General features: G+C 43.3%; 3 protein-coding genes across 3 annotated transcripts; 1 reads left to right on the top strand and 2 right to left on the bottom strand.

Moving 5' to 3' along the window:
* Nucleotides 1-1,619: 1,619 nt before the first annotated feature.
* tmem150b (transmembrane protein 150B) lies at nucleotides 1,620-4,723 on the bottom strand (the record flags this gene model as incomplete). The annotated part of the gene is made up of 6 exons (XM_083931217.1): nucleotides 1,620-1,831; nucleotides 2,561-2,738; nucleotides 2,838-2,965; nucleotides 3,248-3,315; nucleotides 3,430-3,489; nucleotides 4,659-4,723. The coding sequence occupies 6 exons, from the start codon at nucleotides 4,721-4,723 to the stop codon at nucleotides 1,620-1,622; spliced, it is 711 nt and encodes a 236-aa protein (XP_083787343.1).
* A 1,117-nt stretch (nucleotides 4,724-5,840) lies between these two features.
* Nucleotides 5,841-12,858, bottom strand: adsl (adenylosuccinate lyase). The gene is made up of 12 exons (XM_083931981.1): nucleotides 12,598-12,858; nucleotides 10,052-10,255; nucleotides 9,612-9,656; nucleotides 9,229-9,308; nucleotides 8,907-9,078; nucleotides 8,741-8,787; nucleotides 8,485-8,575; nucleotides 7,816-7,885; nucleotides 7,570-7,717; nucleotides 6,457-6,637; nucleotides 6,162-6,338; nucleotides 5,841-6,034 (listed from the first exon to the last, which is right to left on the bottom strand). Exons 1-12 carry the CDS (start codon nucleotides 12,739-12,741, stop codon nucleotides 5,948-5,950), a joined length of 1,446 nt encoding a protein of 481 aa, XP_083788107.1. The 5' UTR covers nucleotides 12,742-12,858; the 3' UTR covers nucleotides 5,841-5,947.
* A 1,080-nt stretch (nucleotides 12,859-13,938) lies between these two features.
* On the top strand, nucleotides 13,939-21,629 carry LOC310959707 (GTPase IMAP family member 8). The gene is made up of 6 exons (XM_083931165.1): nucleotides 13,939-14,174; nucleotides 14,984-15,539; nucleotides 16,733-16,830; nucleotides 17,348-17,479; nucleotides 18,804-19,394; nucleotides 19,497-21,629. Exons 1-6 carry the CDS (start codon nucleotides 14,144-14,146, stop codon nucleotides 19,568-19,570), a joined length of 1,482 nt encoding a protein of 493 aa, XP_083787291.1. The 5' UTR covers nucleotides 13,939-14,143; the 3' UTR covers nucleotides 19,571-21,629.
* The last annotated feature ends 306 nt before the right edge of the window (nucleotides 21,630-21,935 follow it).

Genomic DNA, 21,935 nt, shown 5'->3' with positions numbered 1-21,935 from the left:
GCAGGAACGTCAGACAGACCGAGCTCTGTGGAGGACGCACATCTGTCTGCACCGGTTGGGGAGGAAGAAAAGGAGAGAAAAAGAGAGAAAAGACGGACGATGGACGGAGAGAGACAAAGACAGACACAAAGACAGAGACAAACACACTTCCAGCAGCTATAATAATATCTATAATGTGAATGTGACTTATATGTTATGGCAGTTAATACAGCAGAATAGCAGAAACAAGCACAGCTAGGGTTATAGATTATAATAGTAGCAGAAAGCGTCATGCAGGACCACGGCAGCAGGCACCACCACGATCAGCAGAGACCTGCGAGGTGACAAAGCACAAACAACTCCGGGGAAGAAGCTGAATTAGTAACATGCATTGATGAGCCATGAATGATACAGACAGAGAGGAGAGAAGCTCAGAGTATCAGGAAAAGTATTATCCCCCGGCAGACTAGGCCTATAGCAGCATCATTAAGCAGAACAGAATCAGCTTAAAAAGAGCAACATTGCTAAGGGCTCGTAAGCCCTAGCTGTAAGCTTTATCAAAAAGGAAAGTTTTAAGTTTACTCTTAAATATGGGGACAGTGTCTGCCTCCCGAATAACACTTGGGAGTTTGTTCCAGAGGAGAGGAGCTTGGTAGCTGAAGGCTCTGCCTCCCATTCTACTTTTGGAGACTCTAGAAACGACAAGTAGTCCTGCACTCTCAGAGCGCAGCGATCTAGTCGGGGTAATACGGTACTATGAGCTCTTTAAGATACGACGGAGCCTGACCAACAAGAGCTTTGTAGGTAAGGAGAAGGATTTTAAATTCTATTCTAGATTTGACAGGTAGCCAGTGCAAAGAAGCTAATACAGGAGAATAAAGTTCTCTTCGGTTTGTTTTAGTTAGTACACGAGCTGCAGCATTTTGTACCAACTGGAGACTCTTAACAGACTTATTGGAGCAGCCTGATAATAAGGAGTTGCAGTAGTCCAGCCTAGAAGACACAAATGCATGGACTAGTTTTTCTGCGTCTTTCTGACACACAATGACAAAAAATATGCAGTCCTTGTTGTTAGTTTTATGTGAGAATCGAAGGACATATCCTGATCAAAAATAACACCCAGATCCCTTACTATGGTGCTGGAGGACAACACAACATCATCCAGAGTAACAATATCTTTAGCTATTGAGTTTCGGAGGCCTTCGGGGCCAAGTACAATGACTTCAGTTTTGTCTGAGTTTAACAAATGACATGCCCTTGAATATTTTAATATAATGTAATAAAAAAATAGAAAGACAATGTGTTAAATACTATTCTTGTGTGTTAATCGTGGAATGGCAAGTTGACATAAAAACATAAATGTATTGAATCTTATCAACACTTCACACAATGTGAAAAAGATTACTAAACGGTTAAAATAAAGCTTTCCTTAAAATATTAAAATATCAAACAGATCTGTTGTTACTGCATCTCCCAACATGGCAAAAACAGAAATATAATACACAGTATAATAATAATAATAATAAGCAGAAAGTCCATACACTATTACAAAGGCTTTGCATCTACATTAAAGACATAATGGGTACAGCCCAAGAAGACTGTTGTTTTTGAACCACATGAACTTGTGTTTTTTCATGTTTTCAGCTCGGTACATTTGTGACATAACCATTGATTTCTATTGAGGCGGGGCAGCAGTCTTTCCCAAGAAAATGTTTCTGTACTGTGAGGTGGTGGCAGTCGATGTGTCTGAACTCAGCTGCGAAAAGGCCAAACAGGCAGAAGAACACCATGACCAAGGCCCATTCACACACAGCAGCCCCGGAGGGAGAGCCTGTATTGTGGAGAACGGTCACTGAAGGAGAGAAGAGAGGTCAAGGAGGGTAACACTTGATAAATGCATGTCATGGTAAATCAGAAATCAAAACATGTTGAAAACAGTTTTGGTTTGTTTCCTTGCAGGTTCGTTGACAAAGGCCGCATGTAACCTTTGTGGGACCCATGAGATAGCATGTTTGTACCTTTAGCCACTTCCTCTTGAAGATCTGTCTCTAGTTTCCCGTTCTGGTTTGTGGTCGCAAACAACGTTTCCATATAGATTGCCTACAGTACACCTCACGCTTTATACATGAGTACTGCCATTCAACATGAGCTCAATCTGTCACTTAAAAAGATTGTTCAAAATAAATCAATTAATACAGTACTAAAGGTTATGGAGAAAGGATGGCTACAGTTTGCTAAAAGTAGCAGATAATGGCTGAAATTAAGCTAAACATGAAGGATAAATTGTTGAAAGGTACGACAATTATATTATTATTGTAATTATATTATAATAATAGTGTTTATGAGCGTCCAGTTCAAAATCAGTTCAAATCAACACATACGGAACATGGTGTTGATGAAGGGCTACAGGGGGACGCCAGACAAAAAAGTTTGGGAACAACTGGTCAAGACAACGAATAGCTGTGTATTACAGGTGGCAACAATACGCACATATTCCTTTTTAAATGTACATTTAACTTAGTCTGGATTTTACAATTACCAAATATGTTTTTTTCTTAATACATAGAAATAGGAAGGATACTACCGATGACCAGGATAGTACAGAGACTACAGCCGGTCGCCCTGGCAGGCCCAACCCAGCATCGGCCCTGAGACGGCTGAGCTCCATAGGTCAGAAACAGCTGGACCCAGAAGTAGGCCAGGCCCAGGAAGAAAGCCAGGAATGCCCCCAAAAGGTGGATACTCTTTAAGACTGATGGCTAAGTGACAACAGAGTGATTATTACAGATTAGAGAAAGATAAATACAAGTAATTCTTATTATTATTCTCATTATTTATTCATTTTTGTAAGCTGGTACCTGGAAGTTGCCAAGGATGGAGATTCCTACAGAGGAGATGAATCCCAAAACGATGCTAGCTGTGTTGGCCTTTCCGTGATCACCATAGTCCCTAACCTGCTGGAAACGGATCACCACGATCCACAGCGCTGAGAGACACAGACAGAGAGAGACACAGAGAGAGAGAGAGAATTTATTAAAGGAAAACAGTGCCAACTTAAAACTTTACTACCCCTGGCCCATACAGTATGTTGAATAAGAAATCAATTCTGGACATATCAATAAAAGAAATGTAATTAAACAATGTTAACATGCCCAACACTTCAAAAGCAGACTCCACTACAGCCCTGATTAATAGCATGTTCATTTTGAAGCGTGCTGTTCAACCAAGACTAGAACAGAAGTTTAGTAGAGAAGGACTCTGTCGTTACCTAACAAAGAGCAGATGTTGCAGATCTGGGAGAAGAGGCAGCTCTGGGGGCTGTAGGTGCCACACTCACTAACAGGGGGGTGAGAAAATAAACATCATCAGTCAACGTAAACTTGTTCACATCATGATTTGGCTTGAACTACTTTTCTTCCTTATCATCTCTCTCAGTGGAATCATACCAACCTGATGTAAGGGACCCCTTCTGTGAGGTTGACTGATCCATTTGTTACGGCTACAGCAAACCTGATGGGGAGAAAACGACCGGACTGTGACCGAGAGATCAAATATCCAGTGGTGCGAGTGTGCAGGACAATCAAGCCTTAATTAATTTATTTTTTCTTGAATTTAGACCCATTGGCTCTAACACTGTCAGGTATCAGACCCAGGAGCATGTACCATAGAAAGAAATTATATTACAAATCATATCATGTACAAATAAATACTAGAGACCATATTGTGATTATATTGTGATGGTATCACAGCAGCTGAGACGCCGGGCTACTCGAGTATTTGTCTCGGTGTGGTTGTGGGTTGTGTGACGTCAGGAATACAAGAGGTTAGGAATAAAATTAACCTGTACTTTTTTTTTTACAGTAATAATGAGTAACAACAAAACAGGAACAATAGTGAAAACCAGGGTAACGATGTCAGTATTGCGGTAAAATGCCTTGTTTTAGGTCATTACCCCCCAAATTATAGTTTGATTGTTTAGTATAAATACATGGTATCAATAAAATACTGGACCACCACCCAAAGACGCATACTAGTACAAGGGAGGAAGACAAGAAGTTAGAAATGAGATTGAGTTTTTTGTTTTTTTATTCACTAACTACCTACTTACCAGTACAGTAATGATGGTAGTGGGCAACAATGATGGTAAAACAGGGCAGTAATGTCAATATCGCAATAAAATTAATTACAATATACTTTATTTAAATGTATTCAATAGCAATACTACGGCGAATTGCATTGTAAAACATTTTTGAATAAGTAAGAATGTGTTTTATTTGAGTTACATTCAGAACAGAAGAGTTCTCAATGAAGATTGCTTCCTCTGAGGTTCAGTGTTAATATATCTAATAATCACACAAAGATAAATACTGAAGTACATGCAAAGAAGACAAGAAGTTAGACATAAAATGAACCGTATTCATCAACTACCTACCTACCAGTACAGTAATATTGGTATTGGGCAACAAGGATAATAGTGAAAACAGAGCAGCAATGCCATTATTGCAATAACATTACTTACAATATACTTTATTTAAAATGTATTATATTTACAATAACAATACTATGGTGAATGACATGATGTGTTTTATTTGAGTAACACTCAAGAGTTCTCAATGAAGATCACTTCCTCTGAGATTCAGTTTTAATGGTGTTAATAAAGGAAGAAGATGAATACTCACACAGTCCAAATGCCCACAGTGCCAAAGACAGCCAGACAGACGGGGAGCAATGCCCACAGCCACATAGTACAGCTGCTGCTTGGTTCATAAGGAGGCACACATCACCGCCGCTACCTCTCCCTTTGAAAAACAAAGAGGTCAAAGGTAAACGTAAAAAGCAAACAGGGAGGAGGACTTCAGTTCTGAGAAAGAACATACCGCAAACGTAAAGTTGTAGTCTAAAACTACAATTGAACAGTGTGTGTGAGAGAGAAGACGTTCGTACTCACTGATTGAGATGCAGCTCTCTATTAAACATCAGTCATAAAATTTCAAGTAGCTCATTCCACCTTTACCATAATGACATTAACAGATGAGGTGAGTTTGGACACCACTGCACTCTGTCCTGATGTTTCACACGCGGACCGACGACTCTGTGTCAGATGTATACCCTCAGTATGATCACAATCGTTATGTACGTGGTTACTGCAAAAGGAGTTAAGGGGGTGAACAAAGGACAAATATCGTAACATTTGAAATAGTTGAGATTCTTAACAACAATCCAAAATGAAAGCTCACTCCACTCCCTGCAGTGTGAAATTATCAAGTGGTGCACTACACTGCACGGTACGGTAACATGAATGTTTCTATGTAGGGCTGGGTTGGACTTTGAGCCAGAGGGGGTTTTTTTTCCTTTAGATTTACAACCACTCGTACGAGTTCCGCTGAATTCAAACAGTGGGCTTCCTCTCTTGACAATTTACCTTTTTCCGTTCTGTTAACTGAAAGCTAACCACAAAGTCCAAACACACCAAACAGGATGGTGAATTTTCTAACGGTTTAACGGTTTAAAATATAATGAAAAGAAATGCAGTTTGAGCAGCCGTATTCAGGCTCTGGCATCAAGGGATCATCATCATAAATGTTAAGTAATAAAGTCATTTACCTATTATTCAATTAGCATTTCTGTACTGACACAGCAGATTGTAAACGCTCTTACAGCACATATGACCTTTGGTTCCTGTCAGTAAAGATAATACACATTACCATCATCATTTATGACTACATTACTATTAATCACTGTCTGTTAAAGTTATGTTCCTTTAAAAACAATATATGATTCTAAGAACATCACATCTTTATCTATTTTTATTTCAACGCAGCAGGCAGAAATGAAAACACTATGACAGAGATTAATTCATTCAACGATTGTTCTTTATTGAGGTGCAGCGTTCAGCACGGCCACACAACGTGATGAAGTGTCTTCCTCTTGGCTTGTGTGCAAGTCATTGTATCCGTGAGTGTGTGCGTCAGAGCTCGAGCTCGATCTTGACATCCATCTTAGTCTTGTAAGGCTCCAGCAGGGGTCGTATTTCCTCAGACACGAACCTAGCCACCTGGACAAGAGCATATGTCCCATCCGCATTAGTAACAGATACTCAAAAACGCTGAGCGCTCTTGTAATAATAGAGGAACAGTCGGGATGGCAGCTAGAATATAGACAATTGGCTGTTTGTGTTGTACCTGCTGGGGAGCACGGCCGATAAAGGTCTTGGGGTCAAGTATGGTGTCCAGCTGCCCCAGAATGGGAGCAAAGTAGGGGTCTCGCTGGACTCTGGCCAGCAGGTCGTTATCACCACCTTCCTGTTTGACCACGGCTGCTGCCTCCTGGGACAGAACACGAATCTTCTCGTGGCAGTCCTGAAGGAGTAGAAAGACATTATTTTAAGCACAATAGTTGATTATGCATGGTCGGAACACAGATGTATACAATTACAAATGTATTAAACTTGCATATACCAAAAAGCAAATCCAATACCTGTCTGTTTCCCCCAGCTTTCACCATGGCCATAATGATGTTCTCTGTGGCCATGAAGGGCAGCTCGTGGCGGATGTGTCTCTCAATGACTTTGGGGTAGACCACCAGGCCCTCTGTGATGTTCTGCAGGGTGCTGAGGATGATGTCAGCTGTCAGGAAGGACTCGGGCAGGGAGATCCTCCTGCACACAAGAGAAGGGGTGAAATTAGAAAATATGTAGAGGAAGCAATAGACCAGCCTCTGCATGATCCAGTACCAAATCAGAGCCCAGATGCCTTTAGCTGACCCAGTAAAAAGCAACAACTACTTACTGAATTACTGAGGCCCCATTCAGACCGAGTGGACAGCTCTAAGTACAGGTGTGAATGCACCCAGGAGGCATTGAGCTCGGATCACTCAGAACACATTCAGGTGGTTTGAGCTGCATATGTCAGCATTCATTTAGTGTGAACAGGATTTTTAAACATTATTATTTTGAAAAGAATTTCTCATGTCACAGAAACCACCAAGAGGGAATCGGGTGTTTTGGATGTAATTGTCATACTCCCGCAGATGTGTCAGTGTTTTTTTCCCCTGCACTTATCTGGAGCTGTTGGGAGGTTGCCTGGAAGAGAGCGGCTCCAGGGACAGCCAGTGGACAATAACTAACTCATAAAATGTACAGGAATATCTAGGATATACATTTCTACAGACCTTCCTGTTCTTTCTTTGCAACATCTGCAGTTTCTATTTAGAAGCCGGAGTGGCTGTAAAACTGACAGACACGTTAATTTCCTATAAAAACTTCACACTAAAAGTCCCCCCTTAATTTTGTTTTTTAAACGCTTTTATTGTGAAGCAGCGAAATCAGGAAAGCTGTTGGGTGTTCATCAGCACTAACTTAATACGAAATGAAATGATGCATGAGGTTTTTTTCCAGAGCAGGGGAGTTTTACCCAATCAGGAGTTCACAGACGCATGTGGAGACACATTCTGCTGACACTTTTGATTGGTCAGGGCGGATTAATACCAGGTCAAAACAGGCCCTGAGTAACACTGTGGGTTGACACAAGCATATCACAATATCTAACACCTGCATGGCATAAGGTGTGTGTGTGTCTGGGGAAGGCCAACCTGTTGGCGCTGTCATCCAGCGTCCTCTCCAGCCACTGCACTGACGCCGTCTGAAGAGGGTCAGCCATCAGTGCCACCAGATGCCTAGCCAAGCTGCAGCAACGCTCTGCGCGCATGGGGTTCCTCTTGTAGGGCATGGCACTGGACCCTGGAGGAGGAAGACATGGTTTGTACAGATACCTGCATTACGGGCTAATGCGTCAGAATGTGATCCAACTGTGCAAGAAAAATAGTGAGTGACTGCACCAATCTGCTCCTTCTCAAAAGGCTCCTCGATCTCCTTCAGGTTGGCGAGCAGGCGGATGTCAGTACAGATCTGCAGCGGACAGACAGATTGAAGATGAGCTTCAACAAGTTTAAAGCTAACTTCACAGTGTACTTTAAAAGTCAGATAAAAAAAAGAGTAGGTTTTTTAGGTTAGCACTCAGCCAGTGTGGAGAAGCAGACAGGAGAACCGACACAGAAGCTGATGTGGACGGGGGCAGCAGCTGCAGCAAAACGTACTTAGCAGTCGGCTTAAAAAAGGCCCAGCTAAAGAAATAAATATCAGTTTAAGTGGACGCTGTTTTTAGAATTTTTCTACCTTAATCTTGATGTCAGACATATCAGCCCTTTCCTTTTGGACTGCAGTTTCTCTGTGTAACTGTGCCACATACTGTTTTACGCCACAGCAGTTGTTTGAGTTAAGCTTTCTGCGGTTTATGGAATAAACAAATATCAGAAAATAACTAGGGATCACACTAGCTGCAATGGCAAATCTGCAAATAAGCAACAACGGTCACTTTGGAGGTGGATATCGCTAACAATGCATTTCAGCTACCTCATACAACCACACTTCAAAAAAGGCTGAAGTGTCCGTTTAAACACCACTAGATGGCAACGTTTCTCTACATGTCTCCAGTTCCTGCAGCTTACCTTGTGAACTGTGGCTCCTAAACTGGCCAGGCTGGACACACAGTCTACGTCCACCTTACGGCTGTACGTCTGTCCAGTTACCAGGTAGGCTCTGTGTAGCATGAAAACAACATCATCATGGTTAATAACGCCACCCTTATTGTGGTTGTGGCGTTTAACAGTTTACAAAATAATTGTATATCATCTCCGAGTCTGCTTGTCTTGTGTTATTAATAATCACATAAGAGACAATCTTTTATTTGACAACAGAACTTACTTTTTGAAGCCAGCCATCTCTGTCACCAGTCTGTCAAGCTCTTCCACCTGAGGAAGGAAAATGATTCAACTTTATAATTGTTACACTTAATTCCATCGTAACAAAAGGTTTCTGAGCTTTAAATCTCCATTCAATGTCAACATGCCAATTTATCGCTGATGTGCACCTTGTCATGGTCCCCCTGAAAGAGCTGCAGGAAGCTTGCCTGGGTGCCAGTGGTCCCCTTAACCCCCCGGAAACGCAGGTCATCACGAGCTCGCTGCAGGTTCCGCATGTCCATGGCCAAGTCCTGCAGCCACAGACATGCTCGCTTTCCTACCGTGGTCAACTGGGCAGGCCTGTAGGCAGAGCAGGAGGAAGAAGAGAGGGGAAATATGGAATCACTGTATGAAAAAAATCAGGTAAAGAAATAGCCCTCGGCAAACTCATAAAGACATTACAAACAGGATGCATCTGATGAGGTCAACCCTCAGAGAGGTCAGACTAACTGGTAGTGTGTGAAGCCAAGCGTGGGGAGATCCGCGTATTTCTCTGCAAAGTTTGCCAGTCTGTCAATGACCCTGGCCAGCTGTGGGGGAAAAAACAGAACAGAAGGTTTTAGAACTGAGTTATTGCATAACACACACACACACACACACACACTTAACACACACACACACACACACTTGCCACACAACCCTCACATGTGAAGCTTATTCATGTATTCTATGTTCGACGTGACAAAACACTGCAAAGAAATGACTGCAGCGATTATTTCTACATTGTTGACTTGTTAGTGAACAGCTGGGGCTTCCAAAGGAAAAATATACCAGTTTCATAAATGCACAACTGGATGTGTGTGCGTGTCTTCTGGCAGACAGCTGAGCCTCACCTTAGGCAAGAGAATGTCAAATCCGTCACGCAGCATAATCAGATCCTGTGGAGGAAAAACAAAACCACTTAGAGAACATGAACACTACACGCATAATCCTAATGGACTACTGCAGGGGTGCCCAATCCTGCTCCAGGAGAGCTACTGCCCTGCATGTTTTAGGTTTCTCCCTGCTCCAACACACCTGAGGCCAATGAAGTGCTCATTATCAAGCAGCTGAAGCTTGTCACAGGTTTGATAATCATTAGACTCAGGTGTTTTGAGCAGAGAGAAACCTAAACCATGCAGGGCAGTAGCTCTCCGGGAGCAGGATTGGGCACCCCTACAGTAGTGACTACTGTATTCTGTAGATGGGAGTTGTTAGGAATAGTGACCGTGGGGGGGTTATATGAGATTACTGATCATGTAAATAAAAGGTATACAGTGTCCATCATATTTACAGTATTGTCCCCCACATAGCAGGAGGTGGCACCAAGGTGGATGATGGGAGCAGCAGTGGGGCAGCAGTGTGCGAAGGTGTGGACGTGAGCCATGACATCGTGCCTAAGCTTACGCTCCTCCTCGGCCGCCATGGCGAAGTCAATGTCCATCTCATGGCTAACCATCTCCAGAACCTGGGCGTCCGTGATAGGCAGACCCAAAGCCTGAGGAGGACAGTGAAGACAGGGAGAGGAGGGAAAGAGAGACACGGTGATAAGACAGAAGACTTTGCTGCTGATAATGTACAGTTAATCTATTTAGGCAATAGATTTTATTAGCCTCTTTACTGTAACTGCTTTTCGTATTCTATTAGGATAAAATATAATCTCATCACTTTAAGAAGTTTGAACAGGAGACAGACAGCCTTCTGTCTTGCTACAGTTTTGACATGTGCTCACCTCGTGAGATCCTGATTAGATTGGAGGTTTATCTTTGGAGATACAGCAGTCATGTGGTGGTTCTACAGAATGGCTAAATTGAGAAATTAAGCCTAACCGCTGAAAGTACCTTTCTCCCTCTATGTTACAACACAGTTCAAGACCCAACAAGTCAAACCCTGATAGGTCAAAGGTCAAACTGTGAGCAGGTCTATTCCAAGCGAATAGTGACCTAACATAAGATATGATAAAACATTAAAATGGTTACAGAAGTCAGGCTGTGCTAGGCTGAGGCTATTAACATGCAGCCTCTCAGGGGGCGGTCTCCTGTTACTATGACATTCTCTACATGCTATTTTCATACACAAGCCAAAGACACACTGCACCGCTAACCCCCTGAAGAACATCTCAAAATACAGGAACAGTAGAAAAGATGGACTCTAATCCGTTCTGATTAGTGTGTAGTCATGTGAGGTGATGATGCATGTGAGAGAGGGTCTGTCACCAGTTACACCCCCACCACCACCACCACCGCGACCACCACACCTACAGAACATTAATATATTTTGAAATCATCAACTGCAAAATTCTTGTTGGTTTATAATATCTTGTGATCCTTTTTGATTAACCTTGACTCCATGCGGTGTGCTAAAGATGAGCTGAAGGACCTTAACAGATCACATGGCTGTTTTGGAGCTAAATGTCCAGATGTTTTAGAGGGTATTTTCTAATAAGCCCAGACATCATCATTACAGACTCACTCCGCGCAGCCTAACATTGTTCAAAACCCACATTACTTTACTCAAAAGTAATCCAGGTACATTAGACATTCGGGGAAATGTTTGCACAACATGACAATATTTCCATTTGACACAGAGTTTTGGGTTTGACCATTTCACTCAGTTTAGAAGAACTTATATATATATATATTCATATATACTTATACACGTGTGACACTATCAGACAGTTAGGGTTTAGATGAGTAACAACCTTTAAGCTGCTTAAGGGGAACAAATGAGGAAGCTGTGTGTTGCATCACTGCAAAGAATCTCATCCAGAAACAAAGGTTGACATCATTTTCTTGATGCTGTTAGATTTTGACCATTTTATAGAAAAGAACAGACATGGTATTTGGTGTAGGGCAGCAATGCAGGACAATAAAACCACCCTCTATTTGTTTTAAACGGTTCATGGACACAAGTAGTATTTGCAATCCTACTATGCAAATATATGAGTCTCCTGCTGTATATAATTCATATTTGAATTGCTAAATCTCATAAGTTGAAAAGTATGAATAAAAAAATGAAAATGGCATTGTACCTACATTCATTTACACATGGTTGCTGTGTAACTTTAAAATTAAATAAGCATTTGTATTTCTTTATATGTGTTCTTTCTGTTTATTGTAATGAACAGACGTAACTCGAATGTATAATCTAACTTATGTGGAACTGAGAAGCATGCAGAAAGCTCCTCGAGGGGGTCCTCCTTAAAACTATATATAGAGCAGGGAACTTGATAGGGCTCTCTGAAGGTCGCAAACTTTATTTCAGAAGACTACAAAGCATGAAAGAGTGTGCATATTAACAACATTAGCAAAGGACACACACACACACACACACACACACACACACACACACACACACACACACACACACACACACACACACACACACACACACACACACACACACACACACACACACACACACACACACACACACACACACACACACACACACACACACACACACACCTTGACATTTAAATTTCTACAAAGAGTGATGTATAGATCAACTTCGATGACCATTGCAAACAAAACACATTTCACAGATTACTTTATGATTGCATAAGAATAATGTCATCAGTAGCCTCATTACAGATGACAATGAATGACTATGACCTCACAAATATAACACACACACACACACACACACACACACACACACACACACACACACACACACACACACACACACACACACACACACACACACACACACACACACACACACACACACACACACACACACACACACACACACACACACACACACACACACACACACACACACACACACACACACACACACACACACACACACACACACACACACACTGTGTCAAACCTTCTCAGCCTTAGCCAGGTAGATCCACAGCTTTCTCCAGGTAGTGAACTTCTTCCTGTCGCTGAAGTTGTAGGCCATTTCCTTGCTGGCGTACCTCGACACCAGTGGGGACCGGTACTTCATGAACTCGTCTGCTCCTTCCATGTTTGTAAGACGGTGGTGTCTACTAAAACACACAAAGCCTGCCCTGCACCTTTCCCTACACACTAGCTTCCCAAGTGGCTACCCCGGCCTCTGCTAGTAGCATCACATGGACAAGGAAAGCTTTTTTACGACACTACAAGTCGCGGTACGGCGTGAGGTCTGACTACGACACTTGTAACGGTGTACGGCGGAGTGGCGCGACATAGGCCATCAGCTAATTGCTCTTCAGTTGTTGTTGTTGTTGTCGTTGTCGACGCCACAGAGTTAAAACAACGCCCCGGTCCATGAAAGTACGTCAAGAAACGGTACAAAATGTACCCTTTAAAGTGCATTCAACTAATGTTTTTCAGCGCTCTATCTTACATGATTTAGTATGAGTCCGTGAATGTATCTCAATACATACAGTGCCTTATTAACCAGTTAAGGAGCCAAAGATGGGCTCAGGCATTCAGGATGATTTATATTATTGATGCAGCTCGACATCCTCCAGAAATGACTCACACCGAGGTGGCAGTGCTTTGAATTCAACGCAACCATCTGCTTTTTATGGGAGCTTTTATGAGTTATGTAATCTGTGGCTGCATGTCTTATATCAATATTGAAATGTATTCATGCAGCATACATGCTCTCCCTGCCTAACAATGTTTCTGTGTCTGCAGGCGTATAAATAGTTGTGTTTGTGTATGATGCAGCAGCTGGGGAATACATCCAGCTGTAAACAGAACATAGTGCTCTCTCTCTCTCTTTCTTTCTCTCTCTCTCTCTCTCTCTCCCCCTCTCTCTCTGTCTATCCATCTTCCTAGCTGTCCTCCTGACTGCAGTCTGCATACTGTGCCACGCTGCTGTTGCTGCTGTGTGATACTGGCAAGTGGGAGGAACTGCCTTCTCTGTTTTGCCTTAAAAAAAATAATAATGAGGAGACATCTTCCCGGAGCTGCTGCTGCAGGGGCTGATTTGGCTTCAAGTCTCCTGCATTGCACAATCTTTCCCCTCTGCTTTGACAGATGAATAAGGCAAAAGACGAAGCACGGGGAGACGAGTAGAAGGAAAGAGAAGCTACAGAGGAAAGGACGGAAAAGAGCCATAGTGGGGTGAGGGGGGTGTGGAGGATAATAGATTTACAAAAAAAAAAAGGGGGAGAGGTTGAATGGCAGAGGAGGTATGAAGAGAGAAGGGAGGCAGGGGCAGACACAGGAAACAGAGAGTAGAGTGAGTTACACTGCAGTAGAATGAGGGTAAGTGTGAAAGAGAGAGTCAAGAAGCATTCGAGCTGCCAGCCTTTCGCACGCCACTTGGGATCCGTCGCTTTCTGAAGAGGCAAGAAGAGGAATCCACCGTGGAGGCGAGAAGGAGAAGGAGGAGGGGGGCTGAGGAGGAGGAAGCCAGAGGTTCTACACACAAGATGGCTGCTGTGTCCTCTGCCTCGGACACTGGTAAGTGGCTTTTCATCCTTTGCTGCACACCTCGCCGCATATCCCCCTCATCATCACCGTTCATTCAGTCACAGCATCCGGGGTAAACTCTCAGAGCCATTTCATCTTTGGAGAACAACATTTTTCAATGCTGGGAAACTGTTGCTTGAGTCAACTTCCTGTGTTTAGCAGCTCACATGGAAAGTGTCAGCAGTGGTGAGTGACAGGGGTGAATCATTAAGCGTCCCTCTCCTCCCCTCTATGTTCTCCCCTCCTGTCGTCTGCACAGAGCAGGCGTCATTCCTCTTGTCGACCTCTGAATATTCTTCACATTTACCCTCGTCTAGTGATTTTTACTAAATCATATTCTGTCCACATGCCATTCTCTCTGGAAGGAGTCCACGGTTCCTCCTCTGACCCAATTTTTTCAAAAGGCTAAGGACAGAGGAAAACAAAGAGGAGGCGTGCTGGGAGAGAGGTTAGGGGGGAGAAGGGGAGAAGGACAAGAGTGAAAGAGGAGGCAGTCAAAGAGAGGTATAAGGTAACAAGCTGCACAGATAAGAAGGGCACACAGAGGAAATCTACGGAGTGAGGACAGAGTGATTGTGCACAAGTAGAGGAGGGATAAGGCTATATATTGCATATGTATTGAAGAAGCTCCCTAATCTTTGTGGACCATACTTTAGAGTCAGAACAGGAGATTAAAACAAAATAAACAATAAAGATTATTTCCTCTGAGGGCCATCGGCTGTGCTTCATGTAGAATAAATAAAACCAACAAACCCATTCCTGTGGGGAACCTCCAGTCTAATCTGCGTGTGTTTCAACAGGGGACCCCAGGGGCCGACACCCTCCTGAGCGCAGAGTGCTGATCCTGGGGGGGCCACAGTCTGGTAAGACCTCAACCGCCAACAGCATCCTCGGGGATGAAGTCTTCGACATTGGGACAGAGACCACTCACAGCAACGTCGGCCAGACGGAGATCTATGGCCGACGGGTCACTGTGGTGGACACCCCGCCGTGGGCCATCCCCAGTGACCCGGAGGACAACGGTGAAGCTGAAAATGACGACAACGCCGGCGCAGAGTCAGACAACCCGGCGCGGCCCCCGCCGAGCTTGGACAGCGAGGGGCCTTGCATGGGGGCCATTCTCTGCCCTCCTGGACCCCACGTCATCCTGCTGGTGGTTTCGGTCACCCAACCTTTCACTGACATAGAGAGGAGAGCCGCAGAGGAGCAGCTGGGGGCCCTGGGTGGAGGCACCTGGAGATACTCCATGGTGGTCTTTACTGGAGTGGACAAGCTGCCCAAAGGGGTCTTCATTGAGGAGCACATAGCGAACACTGGAGAGGCCCTGCAGTGGCTGGTGGAGAGATGTGGAAGCAGGTATAATGTTTCCCCCTCTTTTCTCTCTTTGAATTCCCAAAAAGCCATCTCTAAACAAAGGGAAAAACGAATCTGTGTCAAGTCTCTGTTAGTGCAAACAAAACCATCACAAATAATTACTGAATCTTGTGCTTGGAGCAACAGTGAAGCAGCAGTTGAATAGACATCTTAAAGAGGAACTCCAACGATTTTGTGCATCAAAGTCTCTGTTCGGGTCTTGCGGAGTACTACTGCATATGTGAAGAAAGTTGTATAGAGCGTTTTGACGCTCCAGACGGAGCTGTTTGAAATCCTATAGCAGCTATAAACTGTATATAAAGTGAAGCCAAAACATCTAGATGGCCCCGTGGTGGCTGGGCTGCAGTATAGGTCATGAAGCTAGGTCCCTACATGTTAGCAAATGGGCCATGGTCCAAACTGAAAAACATCAAATGGCATTTTAGCATATATTTAGTTCTTATCTTAAAATTTTAATTTGATTTTAAATGGTTTTTTTATGCTATGAAAACAGGGTGAAACATTATGATTTACAGCTGGGATTGACTCATGATTGGTCGGGCAGGTGTATGGGTGGGACTCTGATACCGCCTGATCACTACTGCATAGACTCTGGTTGTAGAATTACAACAGTGGAAGGGATGTAGATGCATTGTCAATCTTTATATAGAGTCTATGCTATCAACATAAGCCACTACTAACATAAAACACCCAAATCTCCAACTGAACTGTTGGCAGTAGAGTTGAATTGAGGGTAATGTAGGTGGAGTACTCACTTCATGCACAGGCCGACGTATGCATCTGTACACTTCTTTTACTATCTATAATCCATTAAAAGGTTGTTTGCATTTATTATAGAGGTACTCCAGCGATTCAGTATTGCATTTCTGTAAAGTTAGGAGATTCACAAGAGATAGACCAAAAAAAAATAAATAAATGTATCTCTCTTATGGTTCAATCTCCAAAACTGCTCAATCCTACATTTTCCATTTGATGGTCAGGCTTTGACGCTCTAGCCGGAGCTGTGATAAACCTTGATGACACCATTATGACATAATCTGGGTTATTTTTTCAAGAACCTTTCAAATTTGTAATGCTCCCTTCACAGAAGACGTTAGACAACTGTTTTCACAGGCTATGACTCCTCATGATGAGTGATGAGTGATTAAAAATGTGGGTTTTTTGTCCACCTGCAGGTACCACGCCTTTGATAACACCCGGAAAGAAACAGAAGACAACACACAGGTACCCGAGCTGATGGAAAAGGTGGAGGAAATGATCACTGACAACCAAGGTTTGTTTTCCACATTAAGTAAAATGATTCCACTTCTGATGCAGTAATGCACAACAAAAATGTATTTATTACCTTTACTAGAAATAATCACATTGGAGTCTCTTTTAAAGGAACAAACAGACTTTAAACAAAATGGCATAAAATGTCAAACTAACAGCATAAACATGTACATGAAGGAAACAATGAACAAACAGCAAGTTACATCAAACAGTGATTTAGCAGTGTTCAGTAACAGGACGTGTGCATTCAGTGGTCAAACAGTCCGTAATCCTGTTTTTATAATATTCCATGCTCATAAAACACTCTAGTTCAAGGTGACTCTGTAGCTCACACCAAGATAAGGTACAAACAGTGTCACCAAAGACCGTTTGGGTTGAAGAAATGACTCATTTGTCCCTGTGACCGAAGGTTGCAGCCACTAATAGATAATACTGCATGCAGGCAGACAATTTCTGATTATTGCATTATTAATAAATACACCAAAAACAATGTATAATTTATTGTTGCTGTCACGCAGGCTGGTACTTCGAGGTGAATGAGTTGATTTTACTGGAGGAAGAGCAGGCCAGGAGAGCCCTGGAGGAGGAGAGGATGAGGATGGAGGAGCATGCGAGACAGAGGGAACAGATGATCGGAGGGCCTCCCAGAGGTATGAGGGGGCTGTGCATGCATGCATGTGTGTGTGAATCATGTATGTGGTGGAGGAGAGGGATAAGTGCGTGTGTCATAATGCAGCTCCAGAGAAAACAAAACTCCAGAAGTGGTGTTCTAAGAAACAGCTTACTCATTCTAGTCAATCAATACTTTTTGTTCTTTTTCTTAGTTTTTTTTAGTGCGGCGCCCGTTCTGTTTGGAGCAGGCCGGTCGCTTGGTCTTCAGTATCGCTGAATGCAGCTTTCTCGAGAACAGCTCATCCAAACAACTTCACACTCGACACTATGCTTTCTTGGGTCCTGAGAAATACACCTGTCATGACATGATTGCATCCCCTAGCAATGCTGGAGTATACGAATAATTTGATAACAGCTAGCTATTTGGGACCAGGCTATTCCTGGGAACAACAGCGTTCATGTTATATCGCTTTGTGTTCACACAAAACACAAGGCAAATTTTTGCCTCGAGTTACTCACGAGTAAAGGCTGGAAAATTGTGTTTATCCACGCACTCACTCGAGATGTCCTGGAGAGGAGGGGCTACATGATGCTAATGCTAACTTGGTTCATGGTAATGCACAATCGATAATTTGAATCAAGCAACAGACAGCTGTGTACAGCTCTGTTCTGCTCAACTCAACTCACCTTTATGGTACCAGTACCTTTCTCAAAAATGGCAGTTGCTATTCATGTTAGCTTTGCTATTTAAAAATGGTGGGTTTGTGCAGGATGTCCTGTGCTGTGCTACTGACAATTCCCTCCAACCAACTAGTGGTGTGCAGTGTTTTAACTCCACCTTTCCACCAAGATGGTACCAAAAACAAGTAACAGTTATTATCCGCAACTTTTGCTAATTGAAAACCAAACAAGAGTGAATCAAGTCGACCCACACCATAAAGTGGAAGCAGCAATATTTTTCAGAACATACATTTTTTTTACAAATATGAAGTAGTATTGTAGAGCTCTAAGTGCCCACAGATGGCTAGAATGTTTTTTTCCTCCATTCCTTCACACTGATTAAACAACATCTGGGTGTCAGTGACGTCAGGAGAATCTCAACGCTGATAGGCTTTTTGCTCGCAGAAATATAAGTCATTCTCGTCATTCACGTCATTGCAACTCAAGACTGCACTTCTTTGGTTCCTCAGCAATACACCCACCAAGTGTGAAGGCTATCTGATGAACAGTTGTCGAGTATATCGAAGGACAGACAAACAGAGAGTACATTCTAGTTAGACTGTTTCTCATTCCCACACTCTTTTCTCGCCAGATTTCTCTCCATATTTCACTCTTTCCTTGTCCGTCTTTCTTGGTTTACAGAGTTGAGACTGCTCTTGTTAGGCTGGAAGGGTGTCGGAAAGAGCTCGGTGGGAAACACGATCCTGGGCCGCCGGTACTTTGAGTCGGGCCAGGAGACGGAGCTGTGCCTTAGGAGGCAGGCGCTCGTATCAGGCCGTCGAATCACAATTGTCGACACTCCTGGCTGGGATTGGTTCTCGGTGAGGCGAACCCCAAAGCGCATCCGCCAGGAGTCGCAGCGCGGAGCCGCCCTCCTGCGACCTGGACCCCACACCCTGCTGCTGGTCCTCCCTGTGGTCTCATCCCTCACTGCCAGGAAGAGGCGGACACTCCTGGCTCACATAGAGACTCTGTTTGGTGACAGTGCGTGCCTCCACACCATGGTACTGTTCAGCTGTGGTGATTGGCTGGGCCGCACTCCCATCGAAGAGCACATTCTTCGAGGCGGAAGGGAGCTGCAAAGACTACTCGAATACTGTGGGAACTATTACCACGTCCTGGACAGTAAGATCCCGGGCAAGGACAGGAGTGTGTCAGTCCTACTGGATAAGATGGAGGAGATGATCAGAGAGAATGGTGATAAAGCCTTCCTCCCCATACAGACTGAGTGGTGTAAGTCGCACAAGATTATTTCCTATATTTTGCTGTTTGGTGTTTATGTCTAAGGTTTTTCATATTATACATCTGTCTAATCAGCTGTGTTGTTTTTGACAGTGAGCGAGGAGAGCTCTTATTCTTCTGACAACACAGAGCCTGAGGATGACTGTCGAGGATGCCAGCTACAGTGACACGATCGCACTCAAAGGAAGGTTCCTGGCTTCTAATCCTTCAACAGGCCCCTAAACGCCACCTCACGTAACCTAAACCTCATCTAGACATCCTGCTCCAATTCCGAAAGAGTTTTAGGGAAAACAAACGGCTTGGAACCGGGAGTCTCGTCACAAGTAGGTCTTTGTTAGAACGACCGAACTGATCACTCAGCAAAAGCTCGACTTGGACTGAAAGTGCAAACTCTCCTCAAACCCAAGAGGAGGAGAAATATTCTGCTTCTGCTTCAAGGGACCAGAGCTCGGTCCCTGTTAATGAGCATGTACACAGATATCAACTGCTGCTAAAGAGACCCTGTTTCATCACTGCAGAGTAAAGAATTACTCGTCATCGCAACTATGTGTTCGGACTGCACTGATACAAGTTAAAAGCGTAAAATCGAAGCCAAAAGGAGACAACTTTATCCTGACCAGTCAGATGTGGCGGTAGGACTGCAGTAAGTTTGTCACTGTTGGTTATTGGAAGAGTAATGTCTCTATGTGTGACTTGTATCGTGAATTTGGACTGGACGTTACAATATAGCTACATCAAGTGCCATTTCTGCTATTCACTTTAATGAGTTTGAATCGAAAAGGGTTCAAAGATGAGTGATTTGAGTGAAAGTGAATACCCTACCGAAACATTGACAGTGTGACAAAAGATAATGATGTGTACTGGAATGTGTGCGTACAAAAGGAGAGGCGTGAGTTGTGTGTGCGCCCCGGTCATCCTACACATTCAGACATGAGTGATATTAAAATTCTCATTCACATTTCATTTGTTTCTGCTCAGGGAGTCAGGGTTGAATTGCTTCCTCCAAGGCAAAATGTGGTACAGTTGACAGAAACGCAGACTTGTGATGATTTCTAAACTGCAGACGTAAGTCACACATTCTCTCAGTTGAGTTTTTCTGCCAGTACTAGAGATTAGTAAAAGAGATTTCGTGTTTGCACTTTAGCTGCAATTGGTTCCTTTAGTTCTCTTGTGCTGAAAAACTAAATTGAAACCAACGTCAGAAGTAAATATAATCATCTGAGCCCACCTCAGCTGTAGCGTTCATGCTTACAAGGAGCTCAGAACAGTTACAGGAAAGGCTCTAGTGAAACTGTGTGCAGTCTCAGATCCCTGCGGAGCAGCTTGTGCCAGGTCTGCTGCGATGTATCTGGTCATGCATCCAGCGCATCGATCGACAAGGTAGATTCAGCTACGTGCCTCAGCATCAAAGCGCGAGAGCAGGAGTACTGTTCAGCCCTGCGACAGGGCAGTATCCTATAGGCTACATCAAGCTTTCGCATGCTACAGAAACAACATAACCTCATGAACCATTCGAGCTCACACAGGGCTTTTAATACCTTTTCTACATCAGTGAGACATCAGTTCTTGACATCAATAGCGATGTTTTGGGGGGAAAAAAAATATATACATATATATTCAGCTCTCAGAGGCATGTTAAGACAACGCATGCAAATAAACGAGTGCCTATAGAGTTGAAGGCAACCTCACTTCTTATTCCTCTGACTCTCGCTTGAGCAAGTATGTGAATTCCTGGTATGACATCACTTCCCTCTACCCCTTTGACTGCAAAAAGAAAAAAAAGCGGGCAAGAGAAAACTCCTACCCTGAAAGGTACAAATTAAAGCATATACTATAGTAATATGACCGATACCACTGCCATGCTGTAAAATGTTATTTTCTACGAATGATGTAGCCTTTAAAAGAAACCCCGACACTGCTTCTCCTACGCTTTACTGACTGTGCTTCATCTAGTGATGTAGGCTACCGCAGCACTTTGTGTGACGAGCATGACTTTACCATTTGATAATAGGATGTTTCAGACATTCATTTGGAATCTTAGAGTCCCACTTCACCTGTGAATATATTGTATAAGCCGTGTATATTTTCAGTGTCAGTCAAACATGTTACATTGTAGGCTTTTAGCGAAGCATTTTGCACTGTCTAAAGTCCTACCACTTTACTGTGGCCAAAGTGATGTTACTTTCTGTGTGGTCATTCCTAAATGGTGATTGTATCATCGGTACTTTGCTCATCCTCAGAGAACAATAAAAGATATGGATATATTGTGTATAGTGCATTTTTGGCTGTGTTTTTGAATCTGGTATGTACATTGTTCCCACTGGAGGACTGCAATACTAACTACTTCCATCGACTGTATACTGCATTCTCTGTAATGAGAGTATTTATTGTGTGGCATCATCACTAGGTGGCAATGTAGCGAGCAGATTTGTCTGCCACCATACCAACAGAACACTAACCCTGGGTATGATTAAAGAAGACAACAGCTTTATAAAACAATGCGAAATAAAACATCTTGAGTATTATCTTTTA

The sequence above is a fragment of the Echiichthys vipera genome (genome assembly GCF_963691815.1).
Source record: "Echiichthys vipera genome assembly, chromosome: 17".
Taxonomy (NCBI): Eukaryota; Metazoa; Chordata; class Actinopteri; order Perciformes; family Trachinidae; genus Echiichthys; species Echiichthys vipera.
Note: the sequence above shows the minus strand (reverse complement) of the source record. Positions and strands in the feature narration are given on the sequence as shown.